The sequence below is a fragment of the Castor canadensis genome, chromosome 5, assembly GCF_047511655.1.
Source record: "Castor canadensis chromosome 5, mCasCan1.hap1v2, whole genome shotgun sequence".
NCBI lineage: Eukaryota > Metazoa > Chordata > Mammalia > Rodentia > Castoridae > Castor > Castor canadensis.
The window spans coordinates 139,452,658-139,474,973 of record NC_133390.1 but is presented as its reverse complement, the minus strand read 5'-3'; the positions used below and the strand labels follow the sequence as shown (position 1 = coordinate 139,474,973).

The 22,316-nt window shown below is 43.1% G+C and overlaps 1 protein-coding gene across 3 annotated transcripts in view; it reads right to left on the bottom strand.

Annotated features, from left to right (window-relative positions):
• Positions 1-22,316, bottom strand: part of Rrbp1 (ribosome binding protein 1) — a 66,558-nt gene that overhangs the window by 31,110 nt on the left and 13,132 nt on the right. For all 3 annotated transcript variants that reach the window (XR_012448160.1, XM_074074277.1, XM_020179497.2), the window contains exon 2: positions 9,307-11,659. Coding sequence is in view for 2 of the 3 variants with exons in the window: in XM_074074277.1 (XP_073930378.1) it covers positions 9,307-11,638 (2,332 nt within the window). In the remaining variant the exon portion in view is untranslated. The remainder of the gene's footprint in view (positions 1-9,306; positions 11,660-22,316) is intronic.

The following is a 22,316-nucleotide window of genomic DNA, read 5'->3' as shown; positions in this document are numbered from 1 at the left end:
TATGGCAGCAATGTCAACAAAGGCTAAGGCAGGGATACCTAAGCCAGGCATCACTGGGAAAGGAGGCAGCAAGGGGGCTATGGGTAGGGGAGCAGCTCAAGAAAGACACAGAGGCCTGCAGGAACCCAGCTGGCCAGATTCCCAGAACAGGTGGAGAGAGGTAAGGATAGAGTAGGCGCAAGGCTTTGCAGACCCCAGGATCTGGATTTTATCCTGTAGGCAAAGAGCAGTGCCTAGAAGGGAGCAAGGTTTGCAGTTTGGGAAAGTAATTTCAGGATGCCAAGAGGGACAAGGCTGAGGTGGTATAAGAAGGCCCAAATGTCAACACAGGGACCCTGACAGTGGGACCTGATACAAGCATGGTCTTGGAGGCTGGTGAGAATCCAATGGCAAAGGCACTTATTTACTTAGGGACTGCCCAGACACACTGTGATGGTTTCTACCTCAGATGCACAGTGCAGGCCCAATAGCCACTACATCTGGGTCCTGCACAGGGACCAACCAGCACAGCACAGGTACCCAACAAGGAGAATGTTATATCCTAACCTGGAGTAGATTTCATGGGCAACCCTCAATTATTGCACCCTAAGATCTGCTGTAAGAAGGCAAAGGCCCCAGGGCTCCCTGTGCTTCCTGGAAGCCCAGCTCTACACATACAACCACTTGCTGTATACAGCTAAGGGTTCAGAGACTAGTCAGGCCCCTAACTCTGCTAGCCTGAAGCTCAGAGGCATCCTCCTCCTAATCAAGAGGCCAGCTCCCTCCAAGTCTCTGCCAAGCTGGCAGGTAATACCATCTCTAGAAACAAAGAACAGGCCCACATCATGGAGGCCTCTCCCTATCTACATGTTCATGAACTGTGGTCATAAAGCCTATGGAGAAGTGATGCTTACAAGTCCCTCACAGAAATAACAGCTACAAAATGCATCAAGAGACACAAATGATCCCTCCCATCACCACTCTCTACTCACCTACCTGCAGCTGAGGCAGGCCCTAGGCAACACACAAAAGCTAACTCCACACCCAGCTCACGCCACCTTGTCCAGGCACTGGTCAGCCCTCCCAACAAGATGCAGGTGTGCTTGACTCCTCACTGTCAACAGACATTTGGACTTCCCAGTGCACTGGAGCTAAGTAGAAATATATCAAGAACAACCTACCTGGGGTCTTCTAATGAGGCTTTTTCCTTACATTGGAAGAAAAAAAACTTACCAGACTGGGAGGTTGTGCATTAAATGGCATCTATAAGAATTTTAAAACATCCTACAGATTAAATGACTCTGTTTTCTTCTGTATACTTCTGGTTTCCCCACCCAGACTTCAAAAGAAACTATTTTATATCTGGGAAAAAAACCTCACCTGTCATAATAACATGATAATTTTAAAAGAAAGTTAACTGTTGGAGGACCTCTGGGCATGACCCCTCCTTGGGCTTCCTCAGGCACAGAGGGTCCAAGATTTCAATGACAGTCAAGATTTTATCTAAGGCCTGAAGAAAAAGACAAAAGAGTTATAATTCTGGGCAGTGACTAGAGTCCCAGCACTGTCATGTCTTACAGTGAAAAAGTTCCAAATGGAACTTTCTGGAAGAATGTCATCTCACAGCTTCTCACACTGATACTTGGCTCGCTTCCCTAAGGGGTGTTTTTGTTCTATTAAAAAAAATAATGAAAAGGTGGATTTGAAAAACTTACACAGAACTGCTTTGCAAGTGTGAAGCCCAAACCTCTTGCAATTGCTTAAAGTAGGACGGGGTTGCAGGAAAGTAGCATGAGATGTAACCAATGTACAATGTAAGTCTATTTGAAATTGTCACAATGAATTCCCCCTGTACAACGAATATATCCTAATAAAAATTAAAAAAATAAAAAAACAGGAAAGTGAATAAAGTCTCAAAATCTCCTGCAAGCTTTCTTCAGAGAAAGTCAATCAAACTTGCTCTCAGACCACACCTTAGTGCCTCAGGCGGTAAAAAGGGTAAAGAGCAACTGCCAGGAAGGGCAGGAGCCTGAGGAGGGGCTACTGTGGAGACCACCCCCCCCACCCCAGCCCCGTGCTGCACTCTGCTGGCTGTGCAACTTCTACAAAGTCTGAAGTATGGTTTCTGCCTTTATAAAACAAGTAAAAATACTCATCCACCTCACAGAACAGTATGGGGATAAGTGCAGGGAAAGGAGCATCATAAAGTATACACTTCAACAAAGCCCTGGCTGAGTAGCATGGCGGTCACACTGCCTGTGTAACCAGCACCAGATATAGGACACAGCAGGCCTAGGATGAGGACGTGAAGGGGTGCAGGGGGCAAGTAGTAAGGAGGAAAGGGTGTGACCACCATCTTGTCATATAGTTAAAATGAGGGCTCTGCCAGGCTTTGGACACTTTGAGTAAGGTTTTCACAGTAGGTTGGATAATTCCTCCCTGTACTCTCTGGCCTCTGCCCTTATATGTAGCCCACTGCATACTAGGCAGGAAGGCTATGGGTTCTTGAGTGGGACCAACAGTCTGTGCCTGGGCCCTGACGTCAGTCTTTCCCAGCAGCAGACTGATCAAAACCACCCTTCTACAGTAGCTCACATTAACTGTGGAGTCCCAGCTGCACTTCCTTAGTCCTAGTCTCTGGTTATTCAGAGACCAGGCCCTCACCATGCTGACCCACACACATTTCCAGGAGCTGGGATGAAACAGATCTCTTGACAGCACGATGTCGAGATGCCGATTAGTATGTAGTAAGTGCAGCTCAGAACTCAGGGCAGGAGGTGATCCAGAACAATTAGGAGGCCAACGACTAAAGTCAAGGATGAAAACAGATCTTAAAAAACAACTACCACCACACACATGACTTCCTGTACAAGAAACTGGGTTTTTATAATAAGATGGGGCACAACTGCTGGGGTAAGATGAGTGACAGTGTCCCAAACAACAGGACACTAGTTCTGGGACATTATCACCTCTCTAGGACTCCACCATTTCCCTCTTCTCCAAACATTTGGGAAAGAACACCTTTTGTTTTATAGGCCAGTGTTTTCTCCTAGTTCCATGTCAGGGTTTCTAATGTCCCCTCTGGAACTTACCACCATTTTCACAGTGCCACAGCAGAACCATGTGAGCAGGGATCGTGCAGGCCTCTCATCGTAAATCATGAAATGCTTTTGGAGAGCAATGGAGCTCCATCTTACTAAATTAAAAATGTACCCACCTTTTGACTTGTGATTACATATCTAGGAACTTACTTTAGAGAGACACTCACACAGCAATATATGTGCATCACTGCAGCGTTAATTTTAGCACCCAAAAAAGCCTGCACACTACTTAAGTATCATTTAAATAAATTATGATATATTCATGCTATGGAATGTTGTACAGCTGAATGTGGCAGCTTTTCCAAGTGCAATATGGAAGGATGTCATCAATTACTGCTCAGCATTCTAAACTGTATACACTGCAGCTTGCATGTGACAAGCAGTGTCTCCAGGAACCCCAGGAAGTGGGTTGTGATAGGGATGGAGTGAGAAGAAAGACTTCCATTTTCACCCCCAGTGTTTCTATAGGATTTGAATTCTGTGTGCTAGAAACACATATTTTTGTATTTTAATTTTTAAATAAATTTTAAAAAGCAGGGATTAGGAAGGCACATGCTCACTGTCAAATACCACCACAGACAAGTGGTGGTATTTGAACAAAGACACAGGTCTTTGTTCTACTCTTGCAAGAAAATCAGAGCAGAAGTTCTGGAAGAGTTCCAACTTGGACCTGCAGAAGCATGCCCTGTGCCTGTTTCCACACCTCCCAGGTCTTCTCCAGGGCCCCTGTCAGTGAGGGCCCTGTACCAACCTCATGCCAGGTAAGACTGAGGAAGTAATCCCAGTTCCTAATGGACCCCAACTCCGGGGCTGCTTCTGTACCATGACCTCACTTGTAGCATTCCACTGTGATATGGAGGCAAGTGGAAGCCAAAGTCAATGAGGGGAGGAGAAGCATATGATGCCAACACATTGTTGCAAAGACTTTGTCACAGGATGACCTGTAAATTGACCCAAGAGTCCACCTCCCTCCAAGTGGCTCTCATTCAGAGCAGTGCTGTCCAACAAGACTTTCTGTCTGATGCAGATTTCTATCTGTACACTGTTCAAAAGGGCAGCCACTTGGCCACATATGGCTATTGAGCACTTAGGGTGCGGCTAAGTCAACCAGGAACTGAATCTTTATTTATCTTTGATTGATTAAATGACAATTTAAGCAATCAATGGTTCTCACAGTGGATAACATCTGCTGCCCTGGAGCCCTCCCTTGCCCAACTCAATGTTTCCTTAGTTCATGAGAGGAGCTTCCTTTCCAAACAGTTCTACAACAGTAAGTGAAACCACTATATAAGCATTTCCTGGGTCCCTGCAGCAGGCCACCTTACCCTGTCTTGCTGACTCTGCCACAGAGAGTTCTGCCTCAGTTCCCCTGAGTTGAGCACATGTGGCTCCAGGGTGAGGGCAGGCTCTGGATGGACAGAGACTCAGCCCCAGATGAGGGGCAAGGAGACCAGTGGTAGGTCAGCTGACCATAGCCTGGACAATAAGAGGAGAACGAGATCTAACTGTGAAAACATTCTCATTCATGCCTGCTTACCTGCAACATGCTCACAGCTATAAATGACCAATATAAATCAGATTAATTCTGGTACAGTACCCTACATGTACAAGAAGTAATTGCAAGAAAGTGTGGGACCAATTCCATAAGCCCCTGATAAATATCCATGCCACCAGTTCACAGACACCTGCCCCCAAACCCTCAGTTACTACAATTCATAGCTAATGAAGTACCACTGAAAATGAAGAAGAATGTCTAAGAGAATACTAGCAAGATGGGAACATCACTGTAAATGAGTAAAAGTTTCCAGATTGGAGAAGGGCTCTTACAATGAAAAATGACCCATAACCTAAAGTACATTACCCACACCTGATTTTGGAGTGGATCTTCATGGAGCAAGGCCTGAGTTGGAATTCTCAGTCACTTTCAGTGATATTCCTACCTTGCCCAGTGTTTCATTGGCGTTTTTCCCACATACACATATTTATATGTGGGAATACCCAAACTGATGATGAGAAAAAGGCACAGCACCTCCTTCGGGGTCTCCATCCTGTAAAGAATTGCAATGCTATGGGACTGAGTCCCCTCCTGGGTTATTAGCAAGAAGACGGCAGCCATGAGGAAGTTAAGAAACATTCTGAGAGCCCATCAGCTATAAGGAACAGAAAATACATTCATGCTGGGGAGTAGGCTGATTATGAAAAGTCCATGAGGCAAATTCAAAGGGGTCACTGGTCAAGGACAGCCTGGTCCCAAGAAACCACACAAAGCACTATACATCATACATCTATGCCATGCAGCCCTTATAACCCACAGCTATCAAAAACCTACATTGGATGATTGAGACATGCCAAGATAACACTAGCACAAACCAGAGAAAAGTATACCACGTGGCTAAAAAAATGGTAATTTATTAACACATCCTTGCCTGCTTTGGTTTGACAATGCCACATAAAGTCTAACAGCTACATTAGAAGATACAAAGAAAGGATGTAATTCTTCACTTCCACTGTCATCCACACAGACTGGCCATGGACACCTCTATATAAAGTAAACCCAACCTCCTCACATCCCAGCAGTCAGCACCTCCCTCCACCTGCCCTCCATCTAGGAGGTTCTCAGCCTCTGTCATTCCACACATCCTAAGTCCCCACACATCCTAAGTGTAACCCCCTGCAGGAAGTTGCAAGGATTCTTGCCATTGCAGTGAGGTGTTATGGGGGACTACCTCACCCATAGTGGCAGCAAGAGCTGAGTTCTGAGCATCAAAAGCAGAATTCTGAATGCTCCTTCTGGTAAAGACAAGAAGAACTCCACCTGGGGCCACAGAACTTCAGACACATTAAGGACACAAAGGTTTCCTGTGGTTCACCTTGGAGACTAACCAATACAATCCGATTCTATGATAGCTGAATATATGCACTTGTCAACTGGGCAGTACCTGGAATTTCCAATCCTAGCATATGTGCTAAGTATTCCTTTGTGTGTTCATAAATTCTTCCCTTCATTTGTCCTGAGATGAGGCTTCCTGAAAATCACAAGGGTCTCTTCTCCATGGCTGGAAAGTCATACTCTCTCTCTTTTTTTTTTTATATTGTGAATTTCCTTTTCTTTAATATTTGTTAAGTAAGTGAACTGTCTTGTGGCATAGAAATGGTAGAAACAAGTTTTTTGCTTTGTTCCTTGAAGTTTTTGATAGTCCTTGTTTTTCATTATCCAGCTCCTAACCCTTCACAATGGAGATAACCATGTTCCCCACACTTAGAACTCTTTACTCTCATGGCACTCCCAAAGTTGTGTTCTTTTTGCCCTTAATAGATTTTTTAATTTACTTGCAATTTACTTATCCCCATGGCATACAGTGCCTAAAACTTTTTTTTAATCTTCTTTTTTTTTCTTTTATTATTCATATGTGCATACAAGGCTTGGGTCATTTCTCCCCCCTGCCCCCACCCCCTCCCTTACCACCCACTCCGCCCCCTCCCTCTCCCCCCACCCCCTCAATACCCAGCAGAAACTATTTTGCCCTTATCTCTAATTTTGTTGTAGAGAGAGTATAAGCAATAATAAGAAGGAACAAGGGTTTTTGCTGGTTGAGATAAGGATAGCTATACAGGGCATTGACTCACATTGATTTCCTGTGCGTGGGTGTTACCTTCTAGGTTAATTCTTTTTGATCTAACCTTTTCTCTAGTACCTGGTCCCCTTTTCCTATTGGCCTCAGTTGCTTTAAGGTATCTGCTTTAGTTTCTCTGCGTTAAGGGCAACAAATGCTAGCTGGTTTTTTAGGAGTCTCCCTTGTGTGCTAGAGGGAGGAAGCAGCATAGTCATACTCTCTTACTGACAATCCTGGGTGACCAGCCTGGCCCTGGCTGCTAGCAATGACTCTCAGCCTTTTAGGTTTGTCCCATGTCTCCTGCTCTTAGGTCCTACTCTGCATTTCACCAAAGAACTTCTAAGATGAATCAAGCTTCAGCACTGGTCTGACATGCTGAACTACATCCAAATAGATTACCAAATGCAAGAAAAGAAGTTCCACCTATCCCTTGCCCTGCAGGTATCTTTCTGGATTGTTTTAACATTGAGAAGTGTCCTTATTGCTTTATTATTTTGGAATGAGGAATAGAGAATTAAAATAATATATCAAGACCCAATTTTATGCCCCTAAAATAATTTTATAAGGTCATTAAATAAAAAGGGTTTTAACAGGAAATTATCTACTAAAACAGCTCATTAGGATTCCTGTCCCATGTGGCCTTGCACTGATAATATCAAAGGCCCTCCACACAGGTGTTCCCAACTCCAGGGGGCACTTTCACAGCCAGGGAGCCTGTGCTTTTTTTGAGGGTTGCCTTCAACTTTTGAAGGATAAATATTAGCACATTGCCAAAAAAAACCCATTGTGGACTTCTTACTGTGGAACAGTAGTCACCCCTCTAGTCACACATCCACAGATTCAAGCAACTGCAGTCAACGTTTTTTTTTAAATTCCAACTCTACTGAACAGTGCATATTTCCATGTCATTATTTCCTAAATAATATAGAAAAACAACTATTTACATAGAACTTACATTGTATCAAGTATTACAAGTAATCTAGAGATTAAAGTACACAGGACAGGCTAAGGATGTAGCTCCATGGTAGAGCACTCACCTAATATGCATGAGGGTCCAGAGTTTGATACCCACCACCAATCAATCAATCAACCAACCAATCAACCAATAAATACATAAAGAAATACAGGACACTTAGTATTTGCATTAGTTACATGCAAATACTAAGCCATTTTCTACAGTACTTGAGTGTTCCCAGATTTTGGAATTCATGAGGGTCTTAGACTCAATCCTTGAGATAAGAGGGAAGACTGTATATTTCCCTAAGTTATATTTTATATCATTATCACTTACTTAATGTCTTTGTCTTCCATTGTTATAATGTTGTTTAAATAATTTGATATTCTACTTTTCTCAACTAAAAATCACATGTTGTCTCTGCATGTTACTAGGGAATCTTCACAACCATCACTACTGATGGCTACCCATGCCTGGGTGGGCAGAATGTACTAAGAACCCGGGTGGTCTGAGGGGCATCAGAGCCACTAACCAGAGACTTATCTGCCAATTTGCATTGGGGGATGGAGAGGGAGAAGAGAGGAAGGTAGGAGAAAAGGAGAAAAGAAGAAAACGTAAGTGAAATCAAGTAAATGATAAACAAGAAACAGAAACTCCTTGGTCTACTTTTTATAGTAACAGCCACTAAAAAGATACAAGGTAAAAATCTATTATCCAGCTATCAAATACAACATGTATATTACTGCTCTATAATACTTCATTAAATGAGTAGAGTGGGAACAGGGCAGAGAAAGGGTTGGGGCAATATGGAAGAATCCAATTGCTCCTTGAAAATATCCTACCGCTATTCACTCAACAAGCACATATAAATAAATGAAGGTATACTAAAGCATCAGGTGAGGGAAGAACACAGAACAGACTGACAGAACACAGCCAGACATTTAAGACGTGCTAAGGAGGCCAGGAGCGGTGGTGTATACCTGCAATTCCAGTTACTAGGGGGTGTAGGTGGAAGGAGTGACCTGAGGCTGGCCCTGGGAAAAAAGCGTTCTACAACCAAAACTCTAAAAGCAAAAAAGTCATGGCTCAAGTGGGAGAGTGCAAGGCCCTGGGTTCACTACTAAGTACCGCAAAAAAAAAAAAAAACTTGCTCAGGCACAGCCCTCCCTCATGCCTCACCTCCCCTTTCCAAGGTCACTAGTCCCTCTCACTGGAGACAGAGTGGATACCCTGCCCCTTGACTCAGGCCCAGTCATATGACTTGTACTGGCCAATGGGATGCTGGTTAAAATGGGTCTGCCTGAAATGACCTTTTGTGCCTCTGCTATAACCCTGGAGAGCCACCGAAGCCTCAAGATAAAGCTACAGAATGAACACAGGTGGAGCAGAGCTGAGCTCAACCTGCAGTAAGGAGCCAACCCAGTTTAAGCCACAGCTTGAAGCAGAGCCTCCCAGCAGATACAACTCACACAGCGGCCAACCTTCAGCCGACTCACAGAAGCAGGAGCAAGGAGAAATGACCAATGAATTTGGAGTGCTTCTTATATAGCCCAATTGTAGCAACAGCTGACTGACACAGATAACACCCCCAAAGGTCACTCACAAGCCATACAGAGACAGCTTTTCCCCAAGTCACAAAGAAATCAGCGTCACTCACCAAGCTCGCCTTTTTTCTTTGAACCAGACTTCTTCTTTGCAGGAGTCTCTTGCTTTGGTGCCTCCTGGCTCTGGACCATATCTGCATTTTTACCCTGGGCAGGAGCTGACTCTGTCTTTTTACCCTGATTGGCAGCTGCATCTACCTTTTTGCCCTGGTTGGAGGACCCTTCTTCCTTTTTGCCTTGGTTTGGGGTTCCCTCGGCCTTTTTGCCTTGATTGGGAGACCCATCTGCTTTTTTCCCCTGGTTTGTACCACCCTCTGCTTTTGTTCCCTGATTAGTAACTGAATCTGTCTTTTTGCCCTGGTTGGGGCTCCCTTCTGCCTTCTTGCCTTGGTTAGTAGCTCCTTCCCCCTTTTTGCCTTGGTTAGGAGCTCCTTCCCCCTTTTTGCTCTGGTTTTGGGCCCCCTCTGCCTTCTTGCCCTGGTTCTGAGCCCCCTCTGCTTTTTTGCCCTGGTTCTGGGACCCCTCCCCTTTTTTGCCCTGGTTCTGGGTCCCCTCCCCCTTTTTGCCCTGGTTCTGGGCCCCCTCTGCCTTCTTGCCCTGGCTTAGGGTTCCTTCCACTTTTTTGGCCTGGTTCTGGGCCCCCTCTACCTTTGTGCCCTGGTTGGAAGACCCTTCTACTTTCTTGCCCTGGTTCTGGGTCCCTTCCCCTTTCTTGCCCTGGTTCTGGGCCCCCTCCCCTTTCTTGCCCTGGTTCTGGGCCCCATCCCCTTTCTTGCCCTGGTTCTGGGCCCCCTCCCCTTTCTTGCCCTGGTTCTGGGCCCCCTCCCCTTTCTTGCCCTGGTTCTGGCCCCCCTCCCCTTTCTTGCCCTGGTTCTGGGCCCCCTCCCCTTTCTTGTCCTGGTTCTGGGCCCCCTCCCCTTTCTTGCCCTGGTTCTGGGCCCCCTCCCCTTTCTTGCCCTGGTTCTGGGCCCCCTCCCCTTTCTTGCCCTGGTTCTGGGCCCCCTCCCCTTTCTTGCCCTGGTTCTGGGCCCCCTCCCCTTTCTTGCCCTGGTTCTGGGCCCCCTCCCCTTTCTTGTCCTGGGTCTGGGCCCCCTCTCCTTTCTTGCCCTGGGTCTGGGCCCCCTCCCCTTTCTTGCCCTGAGTCTGGGCCCCCTCCCCTTTCTTGCCCTGGTTCTGAGCCCCCTCAACCTTTTTGCCCTGGTTGGGAGATCCTTCCACTTTTTTGCTCTGGTTCTGGGCTCCTTCTCCCTTCTTACCCTGGTTCTGGACCCCCTCTGACTTCTTGCCCTTGTTCTGGGCTCCCTCTACCTTCTTGTCCTGGTTCTGGTCCGCCTCTCCCTTCTTGCCCTGGTTCTGGACTGCATCTCCCTTCTTACCCTGGTTTGGGGTTCCCTCTGCCTTCTTGCCCTGGTTCTGGACTGCATCTCCCTTCTTTCCCTGGTTTGAGGTTCCCTCCACCTTCTTGCCTTGATTCTGGGCTCCATCCACTTTCTTGCCTTGGTTTTGGACACCCTCCCCTTTCTTGCCCTGGTTCTGGACACCTTCCCCTTTCTTGCCCTGGTTTGAGGTTCCCTCTGCCTTCTTGCCTTGGTTCTGGGCTCCCTCTCCTTTCTTGCCCTGCGTACTCTCTCCCTTTTTACCTTGGTTCTGGATCCCCTCCCCCTTTTTGCCCTGGTTCTGGACACCCTCTACCTTTCTGCTCTGGTTTGGGGTTCCCTCTGACTTCTTGCCCTGGTTTGGGGCCCCCTCCCCCTTTTTGCCCTGGTTCTGCCCCATTTCTGCCTTCTTGCCCTGAGCAATGCTGGTGATGGGGGCACTGGCCTTAGCACCTACTGGGGGTACGACCACCATAGGCACCTCCTTGGGAGTGGCTTCTAAGATGGCAGACTTTGAGGCAAGAACCTGAATGGAATTCACTACAGAACTGACTGCTGGCTCCACCTTTGCCACTTTTTTCTCCTTCTTCTTTTTGTCCTTAGGTGAGGAGGCTGGCTTCTCTTGAGGCATGGCTGGTACCGTAGCCACAGGGGCAAGGAGCACTGGAGACTGGACTGGGGTTGGGGCCACAGCCACAGCAGGTGTGCGCACTGGTTCTTTGAGGAAGATGGTCACATTGGGGGTCAGGTCATGGTCAGGTATCTTCCCATTGGGTTTCTCTTCCTTTTTCTTGGTCTTTCCTTTCTTCTCCACAGGTTTCTCCTTCTTTTTCTTCTCTACTTTCTGGTGGTGAGTTTTTGCCATCTCCTTCCGCTGGTTGGCAAGGGCTTCTTCATATGACGTCTCCTTCATGGAGAAGGTTGACACCAAGAAGATGCCGATGGCAGAAACCACCATGAACCCGCCAAAGACCACAACCCCCAAGGTCTGAGTGTCGTAAATATCCATCCTGGTTGGCTTTCTTTCCACCTGCCAAACACATACATGTAGATTACTTTTTGGAGACACTGAGGCATTTGACAATTTCCATTTCCACCCTATCACCTAACTTAAGATTTCACCAATTGTTTCTTCAGACTAAATTCAAAATAGAGACAAACCAGGCAATCTTTGGCATCACACATTTTAACTTCCCACTCTTGAAAAGTGAGCAATTTTTACCCAAGATCTGAGCAGCCCCTTTTAGGGATATAAACAGATAGATGGTAGAATGTAATGCCCAAAGACTCAAAAGCTGTAGCCATTATTCTAATTCAAAGGATCATGTGCTCCCCACTGCAGGGGTCAAAACACACATGAACACAAGTGCAAACCAGGTGTGAGAAAATGGGAAGTGGTGGCAAACTGTGGCAAAAATGCTCCATCTAAACTAGGTAGTAGATGCCACTCAACTATTGCTGATTACCACAGAAATGTGAGCACTGAGCTGAGAGATCTTTTGATTTTTCCCACTGAGCCAAAATCTTCCTTTTCCCAATGAATCAACTCAAATTAACTGATTAAAAAAAATGATAGCGAAGTCAAACACATCTGCAGGCTCTCAGCCATATGCACTTAAGCCAGCAGACCCCCGGCCAGCCATCTAACTTTGTTGCTTCTCTTTTCTCACAGTGCCAATAAACACAACAACCTACACGCTTTGTGAGGGAAAACAGCCCTTTGCCAGCAATGCCTCCTGCAATCAGGTAGTCTCCATATTGAGAAACATGAAGGTAAGTTTTGGGAAGTCCACCAGACTCCAGGTTTGGAATTTCACATCTGCAGGCTGCACAGAAGAGGGGACAGTGTAACCAGGCCCTTTGTTGTATAATACACCCTAAACCAAGACAAAGAACCATACCATTCTGTCTTTGGACCAACATCCAAAGTGTCAGAAGCAATTGGTCCACACCCTCCTGGGTGAAGGCCCAGGCCTAGCTTCACTTCACCAAGGAACTCAAGTTTATTTGGATACAATCAACTTTTAACTCATGTTAATCCCATCACCAGTTCCCAGTCCCATGAACTGGAGGGAAATAGTCTACTCTCTCCAACAAAGATCAGCAGTGAAACTCAGTAAACAGAACTTGAGTGTGAAGGGGTGGGCAAGGGGTTGGGCAGGGCAGAAAGAGATGGAGAGGAGTAAGATGTGTTGCCCTCCAGGATCTCTAGAATCTCTAGCAACTATGGGAACCAAGGCCAGGCTGGTTAGTGGCTCAGATGTTGAGGTTATCACTCTTCTTCAGTGGGGATGGTGCAGAAAAACCAAGTGGGAATTTCTAAGCAGCAATTGTGAAATTCAAAGTGTGACATTAGGGCATTTTAAAAGGAGAGAAGGGAGATTTTTCAAATGTCTCAACATCATATTCTAAGACAAATCACTCTTACTGCAGTTCAAATACAAGGTTTCACTGTGTCTTTCTGATATGACACTGGAGAAAGGTTTGATTAGCTCATGACAAAAGCTTCCTTCCAGCACACACCCTTCATGGTGCTCACTCCATCAGTGGCTGCTATGACACTCACTTCTTTGACAGAATAGCACCCTGGACTGTGCAGGATCAAGGCACAACTCTCCATCTGGTAGTCACCTATGCAAATGAGGTCTGAAGCAAATTCACAGAGGCCTTCAAACCCTGGACAAGGTGGCATTTATGTTATAAGTAGATTCTGACCTCTGACCAAGGGCAGTGACACTCGATTCACAGCCAGGGTGCTCTCACATGTGACAGTCAAGAGAACCCTCATGAATGAGCTTTTCCAGGACACATGCCCAGGCTAGGTGTCAGGAACTTGCAATCTGCTAGGACTTGGATGGGTTCCATGGGTGGGAGGGCAGGGAAGAGGTCTTCAATGCTGTCAGTCAGCCCCCTTTCAGTGGTAGGCGTCCACCAACTCACACTCACTCTTCTGGGTCCTCACAAGGACCTCTCAGAGCTCTGCCAACATGACCACACTGAGGTAGAAAACTGCATTATAATCAGTGTATTAAGTCTATTCAGATGAAAGAAGTCCTCTAGAACCCCTATTCTCCAAAGACAGCCCAACTTTAGGACTGGCTCACCCCAGATGTGGCTCACTAAACCCCAAGTGGCCTCCCAACAAATCTGCACTCCAGGGATGGTCTCTCATGGAGCATGCAGTTGGCAGCAGTCAGCAGACCCTGATGCAGTGAATGGCCAACCACAAAACAACGCCAGTTCACAGCTGAGGACTGTGGAGCTCTGTGCAGCCTCGTGCTTTCCAACTTCTCAACTCTGGCAGAAAAATCAAGGTTGGAAAATTAGCCTTTAATCTGACTCTACATAGGGCAAATATGAGATACAAAAATATACTCTCTGTGGGGAGCTCAGAGAAAAGCAAACTTGAGAGAATATTTCTCCTCTACAGCACACACAAATGCATGTTTTATCACAGCATAAATGTTTCTTCCTAACTTTTGCAGAACAAGTTGCTTTAAAAAGAAATTACACTGCCACTACTAATTCCTGAGTTAGAATTTTTTGAAAGAAAGCTTTCACAGGAAAATGAAAAGCCCCAGTCTTTAGTAATACACCAAAACATTTAAAGTTAAGGCAATACCACCATGGACAGCAAAGAAATAAAAATGAAAAATCACCTCTGTTGCTCTGTACAGTCAGCCTGGGTGAACCATGAACACATCCTGGGAGATCCCTGACCCAGAGAAGTGATAAACCCAGAGAGCCCTCTCAAATATGCTCTTGAGACCAGCATCCCAGAGGCTTCACTCTGATATTTGCACTGTGCTATGAGCCCCCAGCAGGAACCTCTTCCAAGGCTTCCCTCAGAGCCAGACCTAGGTGGGCAATGAATCAAGCCAGATGGGTGCCCACCCATATCCTGTATGGTCTGACCACAAGGAATCTTATTCTGTCAATTCCAGGAACTTCTGCAAAACAGGCACTTTCACTTGACCACTAGTGCTAGTACACTCAGCATGAAAAGCAAAAAGATGGAGGCCCAAACAGGGAAGGAGGCAGGAGGCCAGCTAAGGGCTGAAATAAACTCACTGACCACTTCTGAGGATGCCGAGAGAATGACTCCTCTTCTTGGTTTGGGAAACAAAAGGAAGTGGAGGCATCAAACACTTCAGACATGAAATATATCTGAATATATATCAGAAATATATCAGGCCACTCATGTGGCCTGATGAAGCCAGTTCACTCCAACTTGGCAGTTGTGATTTGGATGGTTTCATGCAAGGACCCTTGACAGCAGTCCTGGAGCTTGTCTTATCACTACCCAGTTGCTCCACAGTGGACCACATTGGATATTTGGAGAAGCCATGGGGTAGGGGATCATCAAAGAGGACAGGCCTCCAGATCCATTTCCTAGGCACAAGGTGACATGCCAGGAAGGTACTAAAACAAAATGACAAGAAAACAAAGGCTGTAATAGGTATGACTGCATCAAAATCAGTCTCTCTTTATATTTTTAATTAAAGTTTAAGCATTCTTAACCCCAGAATCTGAAATGCCCCTAATTCTAAAATTTTTTGTGTGTGACGTAGTACCCCACGGGGAAAATTCCATGCTTGATTTCATGTGATGGTCTCAGTCAAAACAGGCCAGGTGTAGTAGTATACATCTGCAATCCCAGAGCTTCGGAAACTGAGGAAGGAGGATTGACAGTTTGAGGCCAACCTGGGCTATACAGCAAGATTATATCACAAACAAACAACAATAATAGGCACACTAAAATTATCGTATAAAATGACTTTCAGGCTATGTGTATAAGATGTATAGGAAATATCAGTGAAGTTAGTATTTAGACTTGAGTCCCCCCAAAATATCTCATTATGCATATGCAAATATTCAAAAAAAACCTTGAAATAGTTCTGGTCCAAAGATTTCATAAAGGGGTATAAAACAGTTCAAACATAAAGAAGAATGAGAAGAAAAGTATAAATAACCCTATTATCTATGACTAAGGTTTATCAAATCCTAACGTTTCACTATATTGACTTCAGATAGGTTAAATGTATGGATATTAAGGAATATGTATCATCCCCCTTTCAGAGACAGCCAACATTCTGAAGGGCCACCTGTCACTTCCATACATTTATACTTACAAACATGTATCTCCACAAACAAATATAACATCATTTTCCATGCTGGCAACTACTATATGAGGGACATTACTTCCTGTTATCTGGCATCAATTTTTGACTAAACACCATCTTTGAGATTTACTCATACTATTCACATGGAATTACTAGTAGTGTGTCCTGTTTATCAAAGAATAAAAAATCTCATTCCTTAATCATACTCCTGAACCCTGCCACCCAGTGTCCATTCCTGAAGGCAACCATTGTGACAGAAGTCATTCTACTGTTTGTAAGTTACTTTCTGCTAAAAGTTTCATAAAGCTTTTTGCAGTTAGGTTTTCAATCACTGGCTATTTACTTTGGTAGATGGTGCCCATCAGCTGTGTAACTTTTCCCCATCAGTTTAATTACCAGCGCTATTCCCTGACTGGTGTCTTTCTTCTTTCCTCTGTGCCACTGAGTAGAGAGTGGGATCTTTTCTGGGTTCTATACTGTATTCCACTGTTACATTTATTTATGCCCTGCATCAACACTATGCTTTTAGCCTATGCATCCTCTCCAGGATATCTACAGCATTTTTTATTTGAATCTTGTAACTATGGGAACTTCCATCAATGAACACCATATGCTATAGTACTACATACCTTCTTTCATACTTTCTGAAGTTTTTAGAATTTTTCTCTGTAAGTTTTACACATCTTTTTGTTGTTATTAAGATTACTGCAACTTTTAATATGCTGGGAAAAGACATCATTTGTAAATTACTTTTCCTATTCTTCCAGCTACAGACAATCAGTAATGTCATACATTTTTGCATGTGTATCATTTGCCCAGCCATTATTATGCTAAGCTCTTGTCATATCTAGCAGTTTGTAGATTCTCTTCGCTTTTCTTTGTAAAAAATATTATCTGTGGGGAGAAGGCAGTTTCTTGCTTTTTTAATTGCATTATCTCATTTCTTCATTTTAACAGGGCTGGGAGGGTGACTTCCTTATTGCAGTCCCAAGTTCCCACTTTTAATGTTCCATTATAACATATTGTATCAATTGGTGGAAAGCTTTCCTCAGGTTAAGCAGTATATCTTACTACTTAGTTATCTTTTTTAAAACAACTTAGCATCTAAGCATTGAATTTTGTCAAATGCTTTTCCATTATCACTTGATATTTTCTTCTAATAATTTCAAATATGTTGAATAACAATACTGTAGCCCATTCCCTACTGGGGACACAGGGGATATCTGAAACCACAGACAGTACTGAACAACCCCATATGTATACTTTTTCATATACATGCATATCTATGATGAAATCTGGTTTACTAGGCACAGTAAGAAATTAACAAAAATAATAATAGGATAATTATAATAACATACTATAATACAAATGACAACATCACTATTTGTGTTCTTTGGGGCCATTATTAAATAAAATAAGGGTTTTGTGTGAAATGACAACAGTTAATTTGATAACCTTGTCTAATATGCAAGTAGTGTATACAGCATGGATATACTGAATAAAGGGACAATTCATGTTCTGGGTGGGATGAACTAGAGCATGAGATTCCATCATACTACTAAAATGGTACATAAAAAAACATATGAGTTATTTCTGAAATTTTTCCATTTAATCCTTTTGGATCAAGATTAACCATGGGTAACTGAGACAACAGAAAGTGAAACTGGGTGGGATGGGGAGGGGACTATTATAATACATATCCTGTTAACTCACAAATGATTTTTATGGTATAAACATTCTTCATGAGAAGTTATTTTCTTTTTAAATATTATCTCTATATTGGATTTGTTCACATTATATATGGGATTTGTATTTTCTAAAGTGAGAAAAACCACTCCCAGTCATTCCCAGGCTGTTCTCTGATCCTGATTTAAGATTCTCACAGAATGAGCTAAGGATTATCCTTTTTCTGCTGTTCTTTGGTACAATTTGTATAAAACTATGCTTATCTGTTCTTTGTAGATATGGAAGACTACAGGATGTAGTAAAACTTCCAGGATGGATATATGGACATCTTTTCTTGGAGAGGGGAGAAAACTGATAATTTTAAAGTCCTGATTTAATTTCAATTATGATTCTAGAACCAGCTTTTAAGTTTGTGATACAATTAATTTTCACTATTCCTTCCTCCATCTTCCTTTGGTTTATTCTGCTCTTTTGAACGTCTTGATGTGGACATTTATTAATTTTCAGTCTTCTCTCTCCTCTTAGGGCAATAAATTTTCCTCTACTGCTGTAGCTTTATCCTACAACCTCTGATAAACAGGACTTTCATTTTTGCTCAGTCTTACTTTCTAATTTACATATATTTTTTCTTTAACTTATAATTTGCCAGTGTGTTTAACTTTTCTAACATATAGGAGGGGTTTGAAGTATCACTGATAAATCCTAGGTTTTTTGTTTGGTTTGGTTTTTTGGCAGTGTTGGGGATTGAACTCAGGGTCTTACACGTCCTAAGCAAGCAATCCACCACTTGAGTCACATACCAGTCCTTATAAATCCTAGTCTAACTGTGTACTGTAGCCTTCAGATTTTTAGCCATGATCCAAAAAAAAAAAAAAAAAGATGTCCTAGGACATGGATACAGACATACACTCTACATAAGTATGCAGACATATGTGTTTTGTTTTCCACAACAAAATTAATTGAATTTTAGGCTGGACCTATGGGTCCCGGATGTATCCTTAGTTCAAACTTAATAATCTTCTATATAACACTGCTAGTTTTTTGCCTGCCCAACCTAGCAGCTATTGAGAGCTCTTAACTTTCCCACTATTATCACCTTACTAATTTCTTTTTGGAATGTCACAATTTCCACTTTATTTGAAGGCCACCTTGTTAAGTGAACATAAAATCAGAATTATCACATCTTTCTGGCAAAGTGCCTGCTACTTTCCCCTCCCCCTATTCTATAGTGACCTCTTTTATCCTAATAATGAATTTTTTCATTAAAGTCTTGTTTGATTATTTTAAAAGTACTACCAACTTCTGTGGGGGCTGATAATAGCCTGGAATCTTTCTATATTTTACTTTCAACCCCCTCTGTGTTCACATGTTTTAAGTGGAGCTCTTAAAAATAGCATATAGCTGCATTTTATTTTAAGACCAGTGGCAATTTGTCTTTTTAACTGGTAGGTTTAGTCCACCAACATGTATTGTGATTTCCTAAAGAACTGAGCTCATTTAAACTCATATTTTATGCCTCCTATTTATAATACTGTTTCTTTACTTATTTTCCCCTTATTTTTTGCATTCTGCTGGATTATTTAAGTATTACTCTTTTTTTTCTTTTTATGATTTCGAAGTAAAACATTCTATTACTACTTTTTCAACGAGTACCCTTAAAAATCTTGTGACTAAAATGTTCTTTACGCTCACATTTTCCTAACATACATACCTGACTCAATTTCACTAACGCCTCTGGCCACCTCTCCAACAGCAAAAGGCCCTAAGGCTGGTGCCTTCCATCTGACAAGAGCCCCTTCTCTGTCCTGTTGCACACTGCCCCTCTCCACCATTCCACACATCTGGACTCATCACTGTTGTTTTGTCCCAGAGAGCTGGCATGTGCTTGTTTAAATTACTCAAATGTTTGCCTTTTGCTTCTTGCATTTCACTTCCTCTGTCAGGGTCTTGCCAAAGAGTATCTTTGATTGGTTCTTTCAGCAAGGATCTCTCCTTGATACACTTCCACAGTCCTCATAGCCCTGAAAAGACTTATTTCACTTTCATTCTTCAGGAATGAATTGAGTACAGTATCCATGCTGACAGCTTTTCCTCACCACTTTAAAAATTCACTTTTAGTGTTGCAAGCAACAGTAGTGGCCGTGGGATCAGGCTCCAAAGGAAAGGATGGAGAGATCCAACCTGTTAGTGTGCAAGTTGGAGATAAAGTTCTTCTGCCAGAATATGGAGGCACCAAAGTAGTTCTAGATGACAAGGATTATTTCTTATTTAGAGATGGTGACATTCTTGGAAAGTACGTAGACTGAAATAAATCACTGAGATGGCATCACATGAAGCTGCCCATTCCACTGACGTCCTGAAATCTTTCATCATGTAAATAATTTCCATGTGTCTCCCTTTTATAATAAACCAATGATACCTAAACTGATGATATCCATTGTCTCTGAAGTTTAGTTTAACTGTACCTGTATAAACATTTCCCAATAAAATATGTAAACGAAAAAAAAAAAATAAATAAATAAAAATAAAAATTCACTTTTATCTTCTGGCTTTTCTTTGTTGGTGGGAGGACTACTATTGAGAAACATGCTATCAGTCACCTATCGTTCCTTTATCTTTTATTTCTTTTAACATCCATCTCTGAAGTTCAAGGATTCCACAGAAATACTCTCAAGGAGTTATTTAAATGTATTCAGGCTTATTGTGCTTTCCAAAGTTGAAGAGTCACCAAATTTATGTAACTCTAAAAAATGCTTGGCCACTGAAGTGCTTTGAAAATGGTCTTGCCCCATTGCTTCATGGTAGAACCAACCCATAATTAGACCTTACTTTCTTTGCACTAGCTTTTGGGGAAACTCCTCCAACATATTCTGTCTTCAGTTGACTCTAACCAGATCTTTAATCAGTCCTTTTGAGTTACTCTGTTTGCTTTTTATTTTTTCAAGTCTACCTGGCTTTCTTTCATGTGTCATTTTTTTCCCTTTTCTTTTTTTTTTCCTCTTACTTTTTTTCTACCTTTAATTGTGATTATGTATTATACATTTGGTGGGGCTTTATCAGTGGCAATCCTATAGGGTCTTGCCTCTTAAAAGCAATTTTATTTATTTTATTTTATTACCTGAATTTATATTTATTTTGCCATTCTGTGTTACAGCTGCTAAATTAAGATAGCATATGTGAAATGATGTTAGAAGATTAATTTTTAGTTTTTATATCTAATTTCAAGGAAACTCAAGCATGACTATCATTAAACTGCGGTCCCTCCAGTCCAGAGTAGGGTGACAGCCGTGGAAAGATAGAAGGGGTGACCAATGAACAAGATGTTGAGAGAGAAAGGAAAGATGGTTTGTTCTCACACAGAGGGAGCAGCAGTCAGATCTACTGATATCACTGCTGACATAAAGAAGAATGAAATTTTGTCACTGCAGATAAATGGATCATCTTTTTTTTTTCATTTTTCTTTTATTATTCATATGTGCATACAAGGCTTGGTTTATTTCTCCCCCCTGCCCCCACCCCCTCCCTTACCACCCACTCCGCCCCCTCCCTCTCCCCTCACCTCAATACCCAGCAGAAACTATTTTGCCCTTATTTCTAATTTTGTTGTAGAGAGAGTATAAGCAATAATAGGAAGGAACAAGGGTTTTTGCTGGTTGAGATAAGGATAGCTATACAGGGCATTGACTCACATTGATTTCCTGTGCGTGGGTGTTACCTTCTAGGTTAATTCTTTTTGATCTAACCTTTTCTCTAGTACCTGTTCCCCTTTTCCTATTGGCCTCAGTTGCTTTAAGGTATCTGCTTTAGTTTCTCTGCGTTAAGGGCAACAAATGCTAGCTAATTTTTTAGGTGTCTTACCTATCCTCACCCCTCCCTTGTGTGCTCTTGCTTTTATCATGTGCTCATAGTCCAATCCCCTTGTTGTGTTTGCCCTTGATCTAATGACCACATATGAGGGAGAACATACGATTTTTGGTTTTTTGAGCCAGGCTAACCTCACTCAGAATGATGTTCTCCAATTCCATCCATTTACCAGCGAATGATAACATTTCGTTCTTCTTCATGGCTGCATAAAATTCCATTGTGTATAGATACCACATTTTCTTAATCCATTCGTCAGTGGTGGGGCATCTTGGCTGTTTCCATAACTTGGCTATTGTGAAGAGTGCCGCAATAAACATGGATGTGCAGGTGCCTCTGGAGTAACAGTCTTTTGGGTATATCCCCAAGAGTGGTATTGCTGGATCAAATGGTAGATTGATGTCCAGCTTTTTAAGTAGCCTCCAAATTTTTTTCCAGAGTGGTTGTACTAGTCTACATTCCCACCAACAGTGTAAGAGGGTTCCCCGCCCCCCCCCATCCTCGCCAACACCTGTTGTTGGTGGTGTTGCTGATGATGGCTATTCTAACAGGGGTGAGGTGGAATCTTAGCATGGTTTTAATTTGCATTTCCTTTAAGCAATTTTATTTTTGCTTCAATTTGGCCCCTGGGAAGTCAGCAGGCAAGGACTAATTTTCACATGAGGCAGGTAGTTCCCATTAAAAATTCTCATGAGACTTTGCTCCACTGCCTCAGGACAAATTACATGAGCTCTCACCTGTCATCTCCTTCTCCCTACTGACTAGAATACTGGCCTGTCATTGAGGGTGCACCCCTTCAAAGGTTTAGAACATACAAGAAACATGAAAGAAGGCCCAGTTCCCATTCCCCATCTCAGACACATCCCTGTTCTACCTGGACATTAAAGCCCAAGATGACTGTAGCCAGTACCCCACCAGTCCACCCCACTTGGTTTATGGCCTCTGGCAATCTCCTTGCTACATCCTAAATTTAGCTAAGCTTCTTAAAGAATGCTAATTAACTTCATCTAACATTTC